The sequence below is a fragment of the Acartia tonsa genome, chromosome 7 (assembly GCF_053477335.1).
Source record: "Acartia tonsa isolate MP-2025a chromosome 7, ASM5347733v1, whole genome shotgun sequence".
NCBI classification, from domain to species: domain Eukaryota; kingdom Metazoa; phylum Arthropoda; class Copepoda; order Calanoida; family Acartiidae; genus Acartia; species Acartia tonsa.
In genome coordinates, this window is record NC_137266.1 from 32,248,090 (window position 1) to 32,264,970 (window position 16,881).

Sequence of the window (16,881 nt, forward strand, 5' to 3'; positions counted from 1 at the left end):
AATTTTTAAGATTTTCATGGAGAAATGGGAAGAAGTATTTATAATTAATTAATTTTCCAGATATTTTAATTAGGAATAGAAAACTATGAATGTTCAAATAAATGATCTGAAGACAAAAAAGCCATCGCTCTCATTGAATCATAACTTCATAATTCTTTTCTCAAATAACTTGGCCTCTTTATCAAGACACAAACTATAACAACGTCTAAGATCTAGCTACTATTAATGATTGAGGTCTATAATTGCTGAGTTGTTACATTTTTAAACTAAAGTCACTTTGACCCATTTGTAGTTAAATTTGTATTTTTTGTCTGCTGGCAGAAACTGTGAGTATGTAACTGCAAGTTATATTACTAACATCTCCTATCAAAGGTAATTTATCTACCAACAGACAAATCTTATAGAGCAAGTTTGCCTTTAAAAAGCACAAATATGATTATTAATTACCTCACACATGTACAACTCCAATACACCTTTTTTACAATTCAGGTTTAAGCTTTTAATATTCATAACAGTTGTGCAAATTTTTATGAAACAAGGATTAAAAGATCCAAGAAGGCGAATTTTTATCAATGAATAAAACAACTGTAAAGTAAAATCCCCTTTGATAATATTTCATGATAATTTTGATAATTTTTAAATTTAGTTAATCGGCGTAAAATATCACAAAATTCAGTTCAATATGATCGTACACATAGGAAAGATGTAGTTGAAATAAAGAATAAAAGTAATCACGAACTTCTCACAGTCTACACTTCCAACGCGACAAAACGGTAGCATAACATGTAGAGCATTCACTCGTTGTTGGTTAGATAATGGGTTTGAATCTCGGCCCCTAACCACGACAAAAAACGTTAAAATCATTATTACTTCTTCTATGTTAGATACATGCTATTCATATAGGATTAGGGAGTATGCCTAGGTCTAAAATAGGCGAGATTGCTTCAATGAAAAATTGATACTTCCAAACAAATGTTGTGCAATCAAAATAAGTGTTTTAAAAGGACGTTTGGCTTTATTTGTAATATTTAATTCAGGGTACAAAACTAAGATATAATTGCGTATTAGGTAAAACAGGTTAAAACTGGGCCTAATCACCATGTATTAATGTTACAGAGTTTATTTAAATCGTACCCCCGATAAGAGATTTTTCTTATGATCAGCCTAAAAAGGTATCTCTACGTAAGAAAGAACGAACAAACGAACTGATTGACCCTAAGTATAGAAAAGCTTAGATTTAAAATATTTGGCACAAAAGTATATATTTGCATGCATCATAGTGCAGTAAATTAACCAAATCAGGAAAATTAGTATCTTTTTATTAGCAACAGAGTAGCAGCTCTACAACTTTACTATTATTCACTTTTCTCTACAACCAGTATCATGTAGTTTTTATTGTAAACTTAGTTTAATGTTACAAAGAAGGTAATGTTGGTATGAAGAGAAAACACCTTGGGATTATAGATCTTATGACTCTTCCTTGAACCAAACTGTTCAATTTATTATGCAAAATTTGAATGTGGAAAATGCAATATTTTTTCCAGTAAGAGCTATTCTCATCACGAATTTTTAAATCCTTGTTAATTTACTAATTGCAGTTGAAATAATTGACATGTGCTTTGAGTCAAATTTTCACACTTTCCTGTTTTATTCATCTGGTTTATATTATTTATTCTCCTCCTGAAAAGTAAAAGTGTTATCTTAAATTTAAGGTATAAAGATGTCTGTCTGTCTGTTAGTTTGTTTGTAACGAAGGATCTCGATAACCGCTGAACCGATCGGGTTTTCCTTAACAGGGTAGGTCCTAAGAAGGTTTATAACTATTTTGAGGGAGGGAAGAAAAATAATAACCCTTCCCCGAAAATTGTTTTAAAAATCTAAATAAAAAAATGGATTTTGAGGTTCAACTCCCCTCTCCTCAAGTGGCTATAGTTGTTTTTAAAAGTACACTTTGATATTAATAAATTGAAGGGTGGGGTAAGAAATTGTTCAAGTGTATCTGACAGGGAAAGTGCTAACAAATTTGCCAGCTTTTATCGGTTTCTTCTAAAACAACTTAAAAGTGGGAGTTGATTTTTAATAGGGTGTTAACAAAACTTACATTAGTTTTGCTTGAAATTTTAATTTTAGCATTTCTATTAATTTGCTAACATATTTTAAAAGTCATTCTATGTTTTTGGTAAAAAGTAAGTTTTTGTCTGGCTAAACTAAATTATAATCACAATAAAAAGGTGTATGAGTATAGCTTATTAATATTCAGGTAAAATTTGTAAAATTACATACATAGCTATTATTCTCCATTCATTCACCAAACTTCATCATTTGTAACTAAGTAGTCAAAATAAGGCTAACGCTATATACGTTGTTAAGTATTTAGTATATTAATATTCTTAGCAAATAAGTTAAAATTTTGGACTACTTCACTCAGTCGCGTTACTGTATTATTCCTAAATGTGGATATAATTTACTAATTTAGACGTATGAGTGGGTGGGAGGCAGGCTAAGGCAGAGATGGAAGTAATTTGCCAACGTTTTCGGTGCCAAGTATTTGTGCAAAATTTTTGCAAAAAAATGTGGATAAAGAGAGTGCGAAAGAGAGAGAGAAAGAAAAGATAATGACTTAGATTTTAAAAATATTTGTTGATTTTTCATTGAATCCTCAATAAACTTGTATCTCTTTCCACCCTGCCTTGAACGCCCTTGTCAAGAAGTTATAAGTCAAACTATTTCTTATGAAGTTACTTAAGAATTATCTGATTTTATGTCTGATTTTAAATACGTTGGATGATTAAAAGTTTAATTATAAGTAGCAAACCTACTCTATAATTCACTTTGCTGTCCGTCAGTTCGTCAGTCCGTCCGTCTGTAACGCTATGGGGGAGAATGAGATTTTCTCAGCTGCTATTGAAGATAGACCTCTTTATTAGCCATTTTTGAGTATATAACTTTCATCTAACTTTTTAGCCGCATTTATTTTTTTACCAAAATTGTCACATATTTTTGGTGCTTTCAGTCCTATTTTTAAGATTGTTGTGGGTAATGGTGTCAAAATAAAATTCCCCTTCGTTTTAAAGATTTTTTGTGTTTACTGGTAAAAGGACGAGTACCTTTATTTTCGATTTTGCACATATTGCTGATTTTCTGTGCTGCTATTGAAGATAAATTGCTGATTTTTTTTGTAAAGGTTTCATTTTGAAAAGAACATCTCACTTTGTCTGCCAGTCAATGGCTTATGGAAGAAAAGACATATAGATATTTTGTCAAAGGTTTTGTGATTTTTTATTCTTTTTCTTCCTTTTTTTGACCATTAGGTCTTAATTGATAAGGAAATAGTAGACTATTTGGATAGGAGCTGATGTGCTCCATGTATTATAATGTTATGAATACAACCTGTAATCAAGTATGAAAAATTGCAATATAACCTAACTTTCTATGGGTTATTTACTAAGTATATTTGCGATAACTTTTATTTAATGAAATCTTCCAATTTTTAACATGTACAAAACGGCCTGCTTACTTGCTTCAAGATCCATGTCAGATCTATATAGGAAATAAATGTCTATAAACGAGCTCAAGTTTTCCAAGGAATATATGACTAAAACTCATAGTGCTCCAATAATCCATAATAAACTCTCATTGCCCAGAACGATAAGACTCATTATTTTACTTTATTAAAAATAAATTCCTTTTTTTTATTTCATGTAGCTATTTACCTTATATTGATGTATTTAATTTCTAATCATAAAAGAGAAAATTTAAATTTATAATATAATAAATTTAAGAAAACTCTGTTTTAAAAGAATTCGATTGTGGCGACATTTTGTGTGGTCAAATATTAAACTAAAATTGTAATCAGCATCATTAACCCTTTAGTGATGGTAATGTAAAGAGAAAAATATAATTTAAAAAATCTTTTTAAAATCATTTAAATTATTAAATATTTACTTTCTTTTAGATAGTAATGCCGGGTGAGGAAAATAGATTTATTGAGAAATAGATATGCATATAGAAAACTAGCCAATAGGGAGATAATTATATCGAGCCAACTCTAGTAAATTATATCAAAAATGCCTAAATTAGATTGGAAATGGGAACTTTTTTATTATAACTTCCCATTTTACTAATTATTATGGATATAAAACATATGTTTTGAATAATTCAAAGCATCATAAGCTTTAGTAAAATAATAAAAGGAGTTTAGAAGAAATGGATAAGTTTTCTGAAATGATTTTGGAAAATTTAAATAATATCTGTAAATTTTTAATTGTTGAATAATTTTGAAGCATAAACTGATTAGAGTTTAAATGAGAAATGCATATTTAGTAATTATAAATGCCAAATAAAAATTACATTTTTTACATTTTTTCGTATGCTCTTCATTTTTTTATTTTAATATTATTAGTTTTCTTATAACTGCGCTTATTTGTAACCATCCTTTGTCCATAGATCCTAACTGCAAGTTCATGAGTTTTTCCCTTAGGTTGTAACACTTTATAGCTATAACTGGCATGTAAACCTGTGTACTTATGTATCTGAAATCAGGGATAATGACAAAGTTAAAATATAATGAAATATTATCTCTGGTGTCATGCACCATGTTGTTATTAAAATTAATAAATAGGCATTACAACGAACATAAAAGCCTAGCTCCAAGTTGGGATGGAGAGGTAACCCAAATTAAGTTTTATGTATAGAGGCAGTATTATTTTTCTTTGATACACTAAAATTAAGAAAAGCCCTATTCCTTTTTCTTGTGTTCAAGAATGAAATGACCATTATAAGTCCACCTACTCAGTTGAAAACACTAAATGTAGGGCAATTATTTCATTCTTCATTTTTAAAGATTGGGTGATCTTTCAAAGACGTACATTTAATTTTCACAAAGCTTATTAGCAAAAGACTTGACTTGATTGCCTTTGACTTTCATTTAAATATTGTATCAGATTAAAATTCATTTCAGTTTTTGGGAAGCACAAAACCCACCAGCCACAAAAACCAATATATGTACATTCCCCATCAAAATCATGAGTCTTGTGATTACTGAGACCTTATTCGTCAGATAAATAACATTCTAAAACTTTCTTATATAATTTTTAGCAATTATTTTTAATAGAAACATGATAACATTTTGTTTAAGAGCTTTTCAAAGATGAAAAATGTTAAATGCTAATTTATCATCCTACAAACTTACTAACAAATTACTATGTTTAATTTATAATAATTGGTGCTTTTTAATGCCATGAAGAAAAATCTTCAAAAGACAATGTTTGAGGGTTCTATGTATTTTACAAGAAAGCCAATGATCTGTTTCTTGACTACATTACAGGGGCCGCATAAATGACCAACTTGCGTTGTTTGTGGTTAATTTTTTATACTGTAAGGCTACAATGAGCAATTTTTCATATTTTGTACAACAATATTCAGAAATTTGTGGTTTTTGACAGGTTATTAAAATGCTGCTTTCAGACCTAACTTTCTATAAAAATCGTTAATAATAAGCCAAACTACTTGAAGCCACATGAATGATAATGTACGGGGATCTGAAGGGATAGGACAAAGGCCTATAAATATATGTACATCCCCATTGATGACACACAAAGTTACCCTTTCTATTTATTAAAATTAGTGGGTGAAATGTTTAAACACTCAACTTGAAAAAATAACCAATTTAAATTTAGAAAAGTCCCCAAAGTTGTAAACCCAACGAATAATAAAACGTCATTGTAAAACTTTGGGGACTAGTGTAATAAACAGCCCGTTGTCCCCTCTCTCTCTGAAATATGTATCAGAAATGTAGTTTTATGTTCATGTAATAACAGTATAATCAAAATTTCATATTTTTAAAGTCGGATAAAATCCACATTAGTGTGTGTGTGTGTATTGTGTACTGATCAATTAATCAAAGTCAGTTTTTATTTGTGGAACTATTTTAAAACACGAATCAGTTCCATATTTTAGTATGTCTGCCATTACATCCCTGATTTATTAACTTTGCCAGTAAATTTAAGCAGGCTATAATTGTCCTATTGATTTTAAACTTTGATTGAAGATTCCTGTGAAAATAATAAACAGGAATTTACAACTCAATAAATTAAATGTTTTAGTTTTGGAAGTTTTAACTTCTATTAAGAATAGACATAATACCAGAAACACCAACAACACTGTTGTTCAGATTGAACGATTTGTCGAGCTTCGCTTTTTTGGATGTTGTTATTCTTTATAGGGAATTACGATATACGAAGTAGACTCACATTGCATTATCAGACAGGTCTCTACTAAAACTTCATTGTGATTCTATTCATTAAACTATTTTGAAACCACCCAATTGAGAGACACCTGTTTCCACTTACCTTAATGGAAGAACGAGAGGGTTGTGTTGACACACTACTTAAAAATATGAGAATCCTATAGTATCCTTTGGTAAAGGAAGGAATATAAACGCCCTCATTTTTTTGGGGGAGGGGGGCTTCGCCGTTTTGCAGCAGACGAAAAAAACCTTACTAGTTTATTTCATGGAGTAAAGGGTTTCGTGATTTTTTTATTGAAGAAAGGGATTTTCCAACATATTAACCAAATTAAGATTTCTATTTGTATCCTACATAGCATAAAAATTTGAAATATCTTTATAATGAAAGCCTCTCAGTTTCCTGACATCTAATCATATTAACAAAATAAGATCCTCATATGTATACAAACATGGTTTAAACTTAAATTTATTTTGATTATTATCATTATACAATACATCAGTCCAGGGATAAGGGATGGGAAACCTGACCGAAAATTAGGTCTCAGCCTCCTTTTAAAAGTGATGGGGCAACTTTTCTTTTTTGCCTATAAAATCAACTCATTTCCCCCAGTTCCTCATTGGCTGTAGGCCAATATCCAATAGCCTGAAACTTGTTTTTAGCATTAACCAATTAATTAATAACAAACGCGTCCCCCAGTTCATTATTGGCTAAATTAATTCAACCAAACATAAATTTCTGCTATTAGAAAGACAACAATGGAAACTTTCTGCTATTAGAATGACAACAATATATATGACGTTCAATCACATCAACTTATTATTAAATTTACACATTAATAAATGTCCATATAGCAAAACATAAATTGAGAGATCGTTTTTTGAAGACTGAGTAGGATTCAACATTTTATACTTTAGAACAATGTGAAAAACTCATGTCTTTAGACAATTTAAAAGTTACATTTCATGTGGAATTGATAACCCATCTAAATGATCACAAATACAAAACTAGTTTAATATGTAAATAAAAGTGTACTGTGTTTTGTTAAAAAAAAAATTTCATTAATTTTGGTAAAAATTATTGCACACTTAATTGAACTTTTCTGTTAATATTTAACGTAAAATAAATTTTATTTTAAAATTCTTAATTTATATGTTTGCTATGGAACAATTAGTTGATAGAATGTTACCTATGTATTTATTCAATTCTACTTAATTTATTTATTAAAGCTGGGGAGCTAAAGCGGTGTTTATTTCTATATACAAATTTTGGGGTGAAGTAGACCCCCCCTTAAAATGTTTGAAAATAAATCAGATTTAACCATCTCAAAAAAAACTTTTTTTTAAATGGGGGGGGGGGGGTTGGCGAAGTAATAACGGGATTCTACTTAAAGCCACTAACATATTGGTTCTTTGAAAAGTTTTTATTATATTTTATGATAGGTGAAATCAACTACCTGAATTCTATTCTATACTTTTTTTCTTTGCATTCATATAATAGCTATTTCATCATTGTTCATAGTTTTCAAATCTAACTACTGCGTCATCCCGAAACTAGTTTTTTAGGCCTAGTTGGAAAATAGGCCTGGAATAATATTTTCTTACGTTTCCCATCCCTTATCCCTGCATCAGTCAAAATATTAAGCATTATGTATTTCATTATGAGTATGCAATATTTTTGGTAATTTATTACATGGAAATTTTTGTTCTGTGTTGGCCTGTACGTTCCATTCACAATCAAGGATCTAAAATTAATTATTATAAATTAATATGTAATTAAATAAATTTATAGTATGGATTTATAACCAGACAACTATCTGGATCCCCAAATTGAGGAGCTTTCTGCCTTCAAATTTCGCGACTTGGCTGTATTCCCAACCCTATTGGTTAGTTTTAAGACCCAATTGAAAGTCGGGACAGGGTCTTTGGAAAGGGGACAAACAGTTATCTTTACTCTATCGTTTTACTCTAATTGTAATTATATATCAAAATATAGTACAATTTTTCAAAATGGAATTTAAAATCAACATATGTAAAATCAAAAGTACATTCGGGCAATTGCAATTGCTACAATGTTCAAGATTATTCTTTATTGTTTGGGGAATCTACATACTGTGGTTATAATCAAAAGTTGGATTTTATCCGTACGGAATTCTTAAAATCTTTAATTTTATGAATAAAAATAAGATTATATTAATTTGACAAGCTTAACAATTTTGCATTATTCCTATCCTATTTATTTTATATTTATCTAAAGCATATTTCTTTCTCCACTGTTTAAAATATTAAGATACCATTACCTTAAACAAGTGTGGATATTTCCAAAGTAGGAGAGTAAACCAGTCCTGTTCACTAGCTATCAGCTCTACATGGTCTATATTGTATTCACTTTTCAGCTCTTTAAACTTACGAGCTTTTATATGGTCGCGATACAACTTATTTGTTCTCATCTTTTCTAAAATACAGAGGATTATATTATTTCTATCTAATAGGAAAGAAGATTTCTAAACAATTATCCTGAATTGAGTAGACAGAGACAGAGAAAGAAAAAGAAAGATAGATAGAAAGAGAGAGAAAGAATGAAAGAAAGGAAGGGAGATCTTTGCATCAAAAGGACGACAGACATACATTGTTACTTATAAAGTAGATACGCTAATACTAATAACAATTTTGAATATCCTTATTGAATGATTTTTTCGTTTCTCGACCATATGTATCCATTTAAAAACTACCTTACCTAAATCATAAAGAACTACTCCACAATTTAGACCAAATAGTTTTTCTACTTTTACAAACGGCAGTTTCATCTAAAATACCAAAAATAATTTATTTAAATTTTTTTATTATAAGTTATAATTCTAGAATGTTTTTATAGAAAGTTGGCCTCAATTTTGTAATTGATTTAGTATAAAAAAATCTAGACGGTTTTTTAGATATGGGGGTAGTCCCCCCCCCCTTTCATTACTGTGATGCCTTTTTAAGTTTAATGGATTATGGTGCCATATTGACCATCTACACCTTCTGTATCTATTTCAAATTATACACTTACCCCTTGTACATAAACACAAAAATCCGCGTTATATCCAACTTGGTCCTTGGCTATTATAATCAACTCGTCCCTATTAAAATAAGAAGATTAGAATTAAAAACTTATATCTGCACACTTACCTTACAATTTAGAACTAGCGGCTACGTCCCTAAATATTATAAACCTTCCTAGGATCTATTAGAAGATACACTGTAAAGCAGATCCATATCATCAGCAGTTATGGAGATTGCTCGGTACAGACAGACATACACATATCCTGTTTCTTTTGTATAGGGATTAAAGACCTTAAATCCTAATTTTCTTTAGTTTGCTTAACAATATAACGTTGTAAAACCTAAAATCATTAGAAATTGCCCATATTTTCTTAATTTTTTGGGGAGTTGGGTGATGAGATAAGATAAAATATGCTTTTGAAGTTTATTACTATACATCATATATATGTTTATAGATAGGGCAATGGAAGATAATTACTTACTCAGAAGCTCTGTTTAGTTCTTCATAAAGTACACCCAAATCTTCTTTGACCTAATAATATAAATCATAAGAATTATAACTTCTTAAGAAAATTGCTATGAGATCGTTTGGGACAAGCACAATGTGTATTACACACACATCATAAGGAAAAATGAGACACATACACTTTTTACTTCTGCATGGAAAAGGATTTAATAAATTGCACATAATTTCATCGAAGCTGTTTATAGTGCCATGCAATATTAATGACCAATGATAGGCCAATACACAGACTAAATTACAAATGGCAGGCTAATATACATTTAACTGACCAATGATAGGCCAGTATTACGTCATTTTTTAGGTACTATAAAAAGCTTTAGTTTTATCTATCAAAGATATTTACACTATCCTGGGAAAAGGGACCAGGATACAAACAAACAATTTTAAGTAAAAATTTCCTCACAGCCCACTTTCTTCTTTCTAATAAAAGGGTAATGGGAAATAAAAAGGGAAATATTGCTTTTTAACAGGAATATTTCAAACCTGGCAGTAACCAAGAATAAACATAAGTTGCCGGCAACCAGGAAAGTTAAACATTGGTTGCTCCAGAAATAGTTCTTGTTATGCTAGATCCAGGAATCTTGTAATATTGCTAGGAAACAGGAAGTATTTGTTACCAGCAATATTTTACCATGAACTGCAGTTGATCCTAATTTAAATATTACTAATATTTCCTGATTGAAACACTTTCCAAGAAATTGCTATATCCCTTCCCGAGTAAAAATTTTATACCTGTAAATCAGCATCCAGAGTTAAAAGTTTATCCAGGTGAGGGAATGAATTTCCATAGAAAGGAGCTATGAAATACAGATCCTAAATATAAAAGTACTAGAGTTGGCTCGATATAATTATCTCCCTATTGGCTAGTTTTCTATATGCATATCTATTTCTCAATAAATCTATTTTCCTCACCCGGCATTACTATCTAAAAGAAAGTAAATATTTAATAATTTAAATGATTTTAAAAAGATTTTTTAAATTATATTTTTCTCTTTACATTACCATCACTAAAGGGTTAATGATGCTGATTACAATTTTAGTTTAATATTTGACCACACAAAATGTCGCCACAATCGAATTCTTTTAAAACAGAGTTTTCTTAAATTTATTATATTATAAATTTAAATTTTCTCTTTTATGATTAGAAATTAAATACATCAATATAAGGTAAATAGCTACATGAAATAAAAAAAAGGAATTTATTTTTAATAAAGTAAAATAATGAGTCTTATCGTTCTGGGCAATGAGAGTTTATTATGGATTATTGGAGCACTATGAGTTTTAGTCATATATTCCTTGGAAAACTTGAGCTCGTTTATAGACATTTATTTCCTATATAGATCTGACATGGATCTTGAAGCAAGTAAGCAGGCCGTTTTGTACATGTTAAAAATTGGAAGATTTCATTAAATAAAAGTTATCGCAAATATACTTAGTAAATAATAAGTCGAATATGTTAGATTGTAAATTAGGAAATTCTTGCAATAATTTCAAGACACTGCCTAAAAATAAATTTTACCTCTTTATATTTATTTGAGAAAAGAACTGTGGCATTATTTTCATCAACAGTTATCACACTCGGTTCTATAATAAAAATAAATACATAGATGATTTTAGTTCAATGGCCTGTCATTAATTTTAGAATTCCATAAGATAATTCCACATTTTGGAATATAGCTAAAACATTACTCTAAATGCTTAGCTCATCCTATTATATAAAGTAATAAGCTTTTTATTTGTCTGTAACGAAGGATCTCACTAACCGCTGAACTGATTTAGTTCTCATTTTCAAGGAATCTTCAAATATGTCCCAGGATGGTTTTAGGCTATTCTATTTTCGAATTTATGTCTTTGGATGGTTTTAGGCCTTTTTTTGCCATTTCCTAGCTCTTAAAATACTGAGCTTCTAGATGCTAGGGGCGCAGCCGCTAGTAATTAATAAAGTGTCTGACATTCATTGGATGTGGAATATACTCGGATAATAAGAAAGGGAAAAAGTTATCGTAAATTTAACTTGCTTATTTGGAACTCGTTTATTGGTCAGTTCATTCATCCATTAGGAGGGGAGGGGATGGGGTAAAGGAAGTTGTAGGGGGAAATTTTAGCCCTCTGCAAGTTTTACTTTATTAGAGAACACGAAAATCTGGTTTCTTTGATATAAGGATAAAATCTAAAAAGCAAAGCAACTCTGCTGTCATTAGATTAATTTTAAATTCATTTTTGTTCATGATATAATTTTTAACATTCAAATTATTTATTAAGCTTTTTGGACGTTGTCATCCTTGTTTAAATAGTTTACACTTACCGTTTAAATTAATGAGTGAATAAATTGGTTTCATCTCATCAATTTCCTCTCTAAAAACAAAAACAAAAAAATAAATTTTAGTTTGATGAAAAATACAAGTATTTGAATTACTTTATAATTTATAATTATAATCTTTATATAATATAGCGGCTACGGCCCTAAAGACCTCCAGGGGCACTTGAGGATTGAATTAAAAAAAAAATTTGTAGTGGGTAATTTTTAAGAGGTTATTTCACTTAGTACATCAAAATCTAGACATAGCAGTAATTATTATTATATTCAACGTCTCTTATATAACGTTAGTAAAATTGTACCTTCAGAAGTTCAGAATTAAAAATAAGATAATTTAAATTTTAACCTGATATTTTTAGTAATAGAGGCAAGGTGAACAAATTGACAGGTGAATTTAGGAAATATGAAAGCTCTCGCTATTTGTGATTTTATTCCACTCATCCTAAAAGCTGTCTCTGATAAATATTGTCCTGAAAATAAATTATTTGGTCAAGGATGGCTGACAATGGTTAAGGAGCTGGACGCATTGTATAATAAGATTCCCCTGAAAATTTGCTCCCCCCCCCCCCCCATAAAAGTCCCAAGAGGCTTATCCGGTTTAATTAATCAAAACAAATAAATTTTCATACTGTTTAAAGAAACGTTAAGAATTTCAAAATAAACTTTACCTATTGAAATTTTGATAGCTGAATACACTTTTTCATATGATTTTTCATCTGTTATCAATATCAAATTTATAGGTGTTCCCTAAAATAAAATATATCTTTTCTATCTTTCAATCTATAAAATAAATTAATGAATCAAAAAGCTATAGAGTAGCTTTGCTTTTAAAAATTATGTGTTTTAGTTTTAAAACGCAGTACATTTAATTTAATGTATTAATAAATAGTTTTTAAGAGTTAAAGATTAGTTACCTTTGAAGATAGAAATATAGATCTGAGCATGATTCCAAATGTTCTAAGAATTCCATCTACCAAACCTTTCACACTTAAAACAGGTCAGCGTTAATATGCTTATTAGAGGTTTGTCATAAAATTGGCACATGGGCTTATTACATCATTTCTTTCCACACCGTAAGTTAAAACGAGGAGATCAAGTCAATAATTTTTTATAAAGTTACTAAAAGTTAAAACGAGAGGATAATGTTCATAATTTGTAAGGAGTTACAAAAGTGTACTTCTCTAGTTATAGAGTAGCTACACTACTAGTCTACTTAAAGAGTAGCTACACCAGTAGTCTAGTAATAGAGTAGCTACACTACTAGTCTAGTAATAGAGTAGCTACACTACTAGTCTAGTTATAGAGTACCTACACTAGTAGTTTAGTAATAGAGTAGCTACACTACTAGTCAAGTTATAGAGTAGCTACACTACTAATCTAGTTATAGATTAGCTACACCACTAGTCTAGTTATAGAGTACCTACACTAGTAGTCTAGTAATAGAGTAGCTACAATACTAGTCTAGTAATAGATTAGCTACACTACTAGTCTAGTTATAGAGTAGCTACACCACTAGTTTAGTTATAGAGTACTTACACTAGTAGTCTAGTAATTGAGTAGCTACACTACTAGTCTAGTTATAGAGTAGCTACACTACTAATCTAGTTATAGAGTAGCCACACTACTAGTCTAGTTATAGGGTAGCTACACTACTAGTCTAGTTATAGAGTAGCTACAATACCAGTCTAGTAATAGAGTAGCTACACTACTAGTCTAGTTATAGAGTAGCTACACCACTAGTCTAGTTATAGAGTACCTACACTAGTAGTCTAGTAATAGAGAAGCTACACTACTAGTCTAGTAATAGAGTAGCTGTACTACTAGTCTAGTTATAGAGTACCTACACTGGTAGTCTAGTTATAGAGTAGCTACACTACTAGTCTAGTTATAGAGTAGCTACACCACTAGTTTAGTTATAGAGTACTTACACTAGTAGTCTAGTAATTGAGTAGCTACACTACTAGTCTAGTTATAGAGTAGCTACACTACTAATCTAGTTATAGAGTAGCCACACTACTAGTCTAGTTATAGGGTAGCTACACTACTAGTCTAGTTATAGAGTAGCTACAATACCAGTCTAGTAATAGAGTAGCTACACTACTAGTCTAGTTATAGAGTAGCTACACTACTAGTCTAGTTATAGATTAGCTACACCACTAGTCTAGTTATAGAGTACCTACACTAGTAGTCTAGTAATAGAGTAGCTACAATACTAGTCTAGTAATAGAGTAGCTACACTACTAGTCTAGTTATAGAGTAGCTACACCACTAGTCTAGTTATAGAGTTCCTACACTAGTAGTCTAGTAACAGAGTAGCTACACTACTAGTCTAGTAATAGAGTAGCTACACTACTAGTCTAGTTATAGATTAGCTACACTACTAGTCTAGTTATAGAGTAGCTAGTAGTTATGTTGTAATAACTTGTACTTACTTTACATTGACCATGATAACAGCAATATTAATAAAATCATCCCCTACACTTCGTACTTCATCTGCTGATTGTAATCCGGGAATAATAAATACCTAAATAATAATATATAATTATTGAATTACCATTGTTAAAAAGAGGTATGATGTATGTATGTCTGTTTGTAGGATTAGCTATTTGCGAAGCCAATAATTTTGATATTAATATTAGTAAGCTTATTGGTAGGATATTACCTCGTCAATTATCTCATACGGGCGGAGATGCTGTCCGTGACATTCAAACGCCATGGTCCAACAACCCAGGATAACCAAGGGAAGCAAAACACCTGGTGAATTAGGTCAAGTAACACCCATCAGACAACCAACCTTTTGATTGCACGACCTTTGTCTGATAAGTCCTAACTGTTCATGGTAATGAGATGCGCCTGTTTTGGGCCAAGGCATTCTCCCTACTCTAACTATTAATGTCGCGCACTTGACATAGTAGCAGAAGGAACCATTTTTAACGTTTTTTAGATATGATGCGGTGTTAAGTCGAGATTCAAACCTATCACCTCCCCGATGACGAGCGAGTGCGCTACGTGTTGAGCCAAATCACAAAAAAATCTGGCCTACATATATACCGAAAATTAAATATTAACTTACTTTATCTCTAACATCATTATCACAGAAAATATAACTATTAATACAGATTAATATAACAAAACATAAATGTAAAGGTTTCATTCTCCTAATAACATCATTCAACAACTAACCTTGCTGATTTTTACAAATTCTGCCTGTGAGGCGTTTCTTCAATGAAACAAATGTTTAACAGTAGAAATAAGCATTTCATATAAAGTTTCAATATATCTTTATATAAATTGTAGCTGCGCCCCTAGCATTATATTGCAAATCATTATAATCGGTGTTAAGAGATTGTGATATTTATTGATAAACTGACCAAAATATAATAATTAATAAAAAGATTAATTTCTCTCTCTCTCTCTTTCTCTCTCTCTCTTTCTCTTTCTCTCTCTCTCTCTATCTCTCTCTTAATATTGTTCTTTCTGCCAATGTTCTTACTTTCATTATCAGTAATTTTGCTATTTTTCAAGTTTACCCAATGTTTGCAATTTAACCCTTACAGCTCGGGCCCCAATTCCCACCTTAATAGATCGGGGAAAGGATTTCTCCAAAATTTTCCCAACTGTACTGTGCTATCCACATTTCCAGTTTAATGTGTCCATTCGTTCAAGGAGTAACAATAAAATAATAAACAAGATACAATTGAAATTTTTAGTTTTTAATCAACGTTAAGCTAACTAGTTGCTCCACACTAGCCTGTTTTGGAAAATAGCTTAAAACCAGCTCAAAACATTTATAACGCTTCCCTGAAAAGTCTACCTATCATACTGGTAATTTGCAGAATCTTAAGCTTGAGAACAACTATGATTTCAATAATATAGATGGAGAACTATTTCGCTATCTTGTATATATTTAATCTTGTATTTGTGAAAGATCACCGCAAATTTTGCTAGTCATTCTGCACGCTTTCCTTCACTTAAAAAAGTAAAGATTGATTAAGATGGTCATCCTACTTTCCCTTTGCCCCACTTTACAACCCCCACCCCCTTGGACGTCCTTGGTCATAGATATTTATTTCTTTTGTTATGCTAATTGATGGTTATTTAACCTATTACAAATAAAATTTTAGCAAATTAATAAAATGATTGAGTTCTCTATATTATACAAGTGACAAAGCGGCCTTAGGCCGCCTTAGGGTCCGAGTTATTAGAAAAAAACAGAGGAATATTTCAAGTTATATAGTAGCTTCTCTAGTAAAAAATATTTTAGCGGAAAATCTTACATAAACTTTGTATGTCTGTCTGGTACACAATCAGAATTATGTTTTACTTTAAAATAAAAATAGAAAGCAAATTTGTCTGTGAGGATTTCGCTGACTAAAAAGCATCATATATTCAATTAACTTTGTCAGTCAGTCCGTCCATTATGCTAAAGTTTTAGTAATTAGATTTTTATGGTTTTAGAGATTCATGTTTAAAGTTTACTGTATATATTTCTATTGACATCTAATGTTTTAACCACATTTTCTATCTTATTAGATTTTTATTAACTTCACAAAGTTTATGGATGTTATCATATGTTTCTTTGTACTCTAATTGAAATGTCTCTCTGTCTGTAAGAAACCGTAAAGGAGTAAACGTGAATTTCTCTTCAGTTATTAAAGATAAATGGCTGGAATTAAAAAAACATCCTCATGCTGATGATCATCCAGTATAAAACTTACTTAGTCCGTTCGTCTGTTGGAATGCTTTGATATGCAT

At 30.4% G+C, this 16,881-nt stretch overlaps 1 protein-coding gene across 1 annotated transcript; it reads right to left on the reverse strand.

The window, feature by feature from the left end:
- Positions 1 to 7,876: 7,876 nt before the first annotated feature.
- On the reverse strand, positions 7,877 to 15,351 carry LOC145323585 (glycosyltransferase-like protein LARGE). Its single transcript, XM_080165964.1, has 13 exons — positions 15,200 to 15,351; positions 14,559 to 14,650; positions 13,041 to 13,113; positions 12,795 to 12,873; positions 12,473 to 12,596; positions 12,115 to 12,164; positions 11,329 to 11,393; positions 10,542 to 10,622; positions 9,769 to 9,818; positions 9,294 to 9,363; positions 8,982 to 9,051; positions 8,545 to 8,699; positions 7,877 to 7,989 (listed from the first exon to the last, which is right to left on the reverse strand). Exons 1-13 carry the CDS (start codon positions 15,278 to 15,280, stop codon positions 7,885 to 7,887), a joined length of 1,095 nt encoding a protein of 364 aa, XP_080022090.1. The 5' UTR covers positions 15,281 to 15,351; the 3' UTR covers positions 7,877 to 7,884.
- Between the last annotated feature and the right edge of the window lie 1,530 nt (positions 15,352 to 16,881).